Source organism: Orycteropus afer, unplaced genomic scaffold (assembly GCF_000298275.1).
Source record: "Orycteropus afer afer isolate SDZICR_OR568_19922 unplaced genomic scaffold, OryAfe1.0 scaffold00739, whole genome shotgun sequence".
NCBI lineage: Eukaryota > Metazoa > Chordata > Mammalia > Tubulidentata > Orycteropodidae > Orycteropus > Orycteropus afer.
The window spans coordinates 636,169-641,441 of NW_006922326.1; the positions used below are offsets into that span (position 1 = coordinate 636,169).

General features: G+C 37.8%; 1 protein-coding gene across 1 annotated transcript in view; it reads left to right on the plus strand.

The window, feature by feature from the left end:
• CUNHXorf58 (chromosome unknown CXorf58 homolog) overlaps positions 1-5,273 on the plus strand; it is a 77,494-nt gene that overhangs the window by 42,682 nt on the left and 29,539 nt on the right. Inside the window, exon 7 of the mRNA XM_007957374.1 lies at positions 737-868. Within this exon, the coding sequence (XP_007955565.1) occupies positions 737-868 (132 nt within the window). The remainder of the gene's footprint in view (positions 1-736; positions 869-5,273) is intronic.

Genomic DNA, 5,273 nt, shown 5'->3' on the forward strand with positions numbered 1-5,273 from the left:
TCTATGCAGGTTTTGCTTTGTTGGCTGTGACTGGACCTGGAAGAACCTGTTCAAAGTCCTGTATTTAAGCCTTTGTATTGTCTGTGATTCTTCTGTTTCTGCCCTTTTCAGGTGCTTTCTTTGAGTACAAAATGTTGAGTTTTGGCAGAAGAGAAAAAAACAAACCTTTGTTTGATACAGAAGTAACACTTCATTCCTAATTGTTTGGATACTGAGAATGAAGTCTGAGGGAGAGTGAGGCCTAAGCAATCTGAAACCTACTAGAGACTTCACATCTGTTTTCACTCCAGGGCAATGTATTAGCTAACACAAAAAATAGTCCCAGTAACATCTTCCATTTCAGTTCCTAGGATAACCAATTTAATCACCAGATAAGTTTCCCTGCATTGACAACACAAATAACGTTATAGGCTTATCTTGTTTTTTAAAGGAAACAAATGTTTTTTAAAGGGGAAGATACTCCAGATTTTTAAAAAACTGTGATCCTCTAAGAATTGTGGATTCAGCTATTTATTCCTCTGCAGCATTTTTAGAGTATGTAGATATGGCTACAGAAGCAAAATTTAAGTGGTTTAAAATTCTACATATAATCTTCTCTTTATAAATAGTATCCAATAGTAAGCTACTAGAAAAAAAGAATAATATTTTATGTATTTGTCAGAAAAACTATGTAAAGTGTGATAATTATTGCTATTTTACTACTATTTCTAAAATCTGTTTCCTATTCTCTTGATAGGCAATGGTTAGTGCTTGCCAAATGATGGGGAAAAAGAAATTTATTGAGCAAATTTTGCAAGATGAACGTCTTCACCAGAAGTTCGGAGTAACTGATGAAATAGATATTGTCACAAAGAAAGATTACATGCGAGTAAGGAATTTAGATTTAGCTGTTGAAAACGAACAAAAAGGCTTCCTGACCCTATCCTTCAAGATGAAACAATCACACATTTTTAAAATTGTGGTAAAATACAACATAAAATGTACCATTTTAACCTTTTTAAAGTGTAAAATTCACTTTAAGTACATTAACTGTATCGTGGAACCATCACCACCATTTAGTTCTAGAACCTTTTCACTATCCAAAAGACCTTGCACACATTGACTTTTGTGTCTGACTTGATTCACTTAACAAAATGTTTTCAAGGTTCATTCATGTTATAGCATGTATTAAGACTTTATTCCTTTCTGTGGCTGAATAATGCACCATATTTTCTGTATCCATTCACCTGTTGATGGGCATCCACTGATGTGGTATATTGGGTGTTTCCACCTTTTGGCTATTGTTAATAGTGCTGCTATGACCATTCACGTACAAGTTTTTGTTTGAGCAACTGTTTTTATTTTGGGCACATGCCTAGAAGTGACATTGCTTGGTCATATGGTAACTCTATATGTTTAACATGTTGAGGAGCTACCAAATTGTTTTTTACAGTGACTGTGCCATTAGGAAGGTTGGACAATCTACTTCCATAGTGATACTGCCTTGGAAACCCAAGGAGGGGTCACTGTGAGTCGGGTCTACTCGATACTCGATGGCACAAAGCAACAATAACACATAATGTATGAGAATTACAATAGCTCCACATTCTCACCAGCACTTGTTATTATCTATCTTTTTCATTTAAATCCACCAGCTACTCCTCGGAAGGAAGACTAGGTAACCTACTCCATAGAGATACTGCCTCAGAAATCCATGGAGGGGTTGTTATGAGTCAAATCGACTCAACAGCAGTGAGTTTGGTTTGTTTCCAGTGGATGTGAAGTTGTATCTCATTATAATTTTGATTTGCATTTCCATCATAACTAATGAAGCAGAGTCCCTTTGCATGTGCTCTTTGGCTACTTGTGTATCTTCTTTGGAGAAATGTCTGTTCAAGTTCTTTGCTCATTTTTAAATTGGGTTGTTTATCTTTTTTACTTAGTTGTAAGAGTTCTTTGTATATTCTGAACACTAGACCTTTATCAGATGCATTATTTGCAAATATTTTTCCCCATTCTGTGGGTTTCCTTTTCACTTTCTTCGGTATTCTTTGATACACAGAAATTTTTAATTTTTATGAAGTTAAATTTATCTGTTATTTTCTTCATTGCGTATGCTTTAGGTATCATATCTAAGCAACCATTGCCAAATCCAAGGTCATGAAGATTTATCCCTGTGTTTTCTTCTAAGAGTTTTATAGTTTTTCTTGTGTGTGTGTGCTTTAGGTAGAAGTTTGCAAAGCAAATTAGTTCCCCGTGTAATAGTTTGTAAGTTAAGTGTTCCTTGACATTGGTTGCTTTCCCCACAATGGGTTAGTACTCTCCCCATTTCCACCCTGGGTTGTCTGGTTCCTTTCATCAGGATTTTCTACCATTCCTTGCCTTCTCATCTTTGCTTTTAGGCAAATGTTGTCCTTTTGACCTCATAAAATTGATTGTTCTAAGGAATACCTTTCCCTCAGGTGTTATTATTTATTTTATGGGCCTGTCTATTGTTTGGCTAAAAGGTGGTCTCCAGGAATGGCTTCAGTTCCAGGTCAGCAGGGTGTTTTAGGGCCATAATCTTGGGGGGGGGGGCGCTCCTCCTGTCTCTGTCAGACCAGTAAGTCTGGTCTTTTTGTGAATTAGATTTTTTGTTCTACATTTTTCTCCCACTCTGTCTGGGACCTTCCACTGTGATCCCAATCAGGGTGGTCAGTAGTGGTAGCTGGATACCATCTAGTTCTTCTGGTTTCAGGGTCATGTAGACTGTGGTTCACATGGTCCGTTAGATCTTTGGACTAATTGCTCCCTTTAGTCTTTGATTTTCTTCACTCTCCTTTGCTCTGGATAGGAAGAGACCAATAGTTGTATCCCAGAAGCCTACTCAAAATATTTTAAGACCCCAGATGCTGCTCACCAAACTAGTATGCAGAACATTGGGTTTGTGAACTATGTTGTGCCAGTTGAGGTAGAGGTCCCTCAACTTTGAGCCTAGGAGGTTCATCCTATGAAGTGTTTGGTTATGTCTGAGAAGTTTCCATGACTATGCCCCTTGTGTGCTCTATTGTCTATATTAATACAGTCAGCACTCCATATCTTATCTGTGGGTTACATATCCCCAGATTCAACCAACTGCGGATCAAAACTATTCAGGGGAAGGGAAGAAACAATTAAGTGATCAAAGAAATCCCTCAAAGGCTAAGAGGGAGCATAAAGTGCTATTTATACAACATTTACATTGTATTAGGTATTGTAAGTGACCTAGAGATGATTTCAAAGAAGTGCAAGCTGCACTGAAGGAATTGGCAAAAAAAAAACGAGGCCTAAGGAATTGATAGAATACCCATTGAGATGATTCAACAATCAGATGCAGCGCTAGAGGTGCTCACTTGTTTATGCCAAGAAATTGGAAGATAGCTACCTGGCTAACTGATGGGAAGAGATCCATATTTGTGCCCATTCCGAACAAAGGTGATCCAACAGAATGCAGAAATTATTGAATATCATTAATGTCACCAAAACCAAACCCACTGACATCAAATTGAGTCCAACTCATAGCAACCCCTATTGGTTTCCAAGGCAGTAGATCTTTATAGAAGTAGATTGCCCAGCCTTCCTTCTGTGGAGTGGCTGGTGGGTTTGAACTACCAGTCTTCTGGTTAGCAGTCAGATGCCTTAGGCACTGTGCTACTAGAGCTCCTTAATGTCACACACAAAAGTAAAATATTGCTGAGGATAATTCAAAAACAATTGCAGCAGTATATTGAAAAAGAACTGCCAGAAATTCAGAAGAGGATGTGGAACAAGGGCTATCATTGCTGATGTCAGATGATCTTGGCTGAAATCAAAGAATACCAAAAAGATGTTTACCTGTGTTTTATTGACTATGTAAAGACATTTGACTGTGTGGATCATAACAAATTATGGATAACATTGCCAAGAATAGAAACTCCAAAACACTTAATTGTGTTCATGAAGAACCTTAAATAGACCAGGAAGTGGTCATTCAAACAGAACAAGGGGATGCTACATGGTTTAAAACCAGGAAAAATGTGTGTCAGGGTTGTATCCCTTTACCATGCTTGTTCAATCTGTATGCTGAACAAATAATCCAAGAAGCTGGACCATGAAGAAGAATGCGGCATCAGGATTGGAGAGAGATTTGGTAAAAAAAAAAAAAAAAAACCTGCAATATACAGATAGCACAACCTTGCTTGCTGAAGATGAAAAGGACTTTAAGCACTTATTGATGAAGATCAAAGACTACAGCCTTCAATATGGATTACATCTTAACACAAGGAAAACAGAAATCCTCACAGCCAGACCAATAAGCAACATCACAATAAACGGGGAAGAGATTGAAGTTGTAAGGCTTCATATTTGGATCCACAATCAACACTCATGAAAGCAGCAGTCAGGAAATTTGACAAGCTATTGCATTGGGCAAATCTGCTGCAAAAGACATCTATAAAGTGTTGAAATGCAAAGATGTCATTTTGAAGATTAAGGTGCGCCTGACCCAAGCCATGGTATTTTCAATTGCCTCAATGCATGTGAAAGGTGGACCATGAATAAGGAAGACCGAAAAAGATTTAATGGCTTTGAATTGTGGTGTTGGTGAAGAAAATACCATGACCTGGCAGAATAAACAAATTTATCTTGGAAGAAGTATAGCTGGAATGCTCTTTGGAAGCAAGAATGGCAAGATTTCATCTCACATACTTTATTTATTTGTTTTTCTATTTTTCAACCAGTCTACCCATCTATTGACCTGTAGATTAATGTTTATTATCACTGACAATGCAGTATTATATATGTAAAAGGGTTTATCTTTGTTGTCTATACCTCTTGTGTACCTCTCTCTGTCTTCCTCTTCCTCAGTGCCACTGTGTTGATCACTCACTTTTGGTACATTGACTTCCTTTCACCCAAATCAATACTTGTCTCTAAGTATCTAGTAGTATTCCCTCCCTTGCTCTCCCATCCCTGGTAATCAAAAAGGAAAGCTTCCTACCATATATAAACCTTTTCTTGACTTTTTTACAATAACCAAAACCAAACTCACTGCTGTCGAGTCAATTAGACTCATAGCGACCCCTCCTTGGGTTTACGACGTGATATCTCTACAGAAGAAGATTGCCCAGTCTTCCTTCCAAGGAATGGCTGGTGGGTTTGGACCACCAGCTTTCTGGTTAGCAGTCAAATGTCTTAGGCACTGTGCCACCAGAGCTCCCTTTACAATAATAGACTAATACAATATTTATCCTTTTGTGATTGATATACTTCACTCAGCATAATGTCCTCCAAGTTCA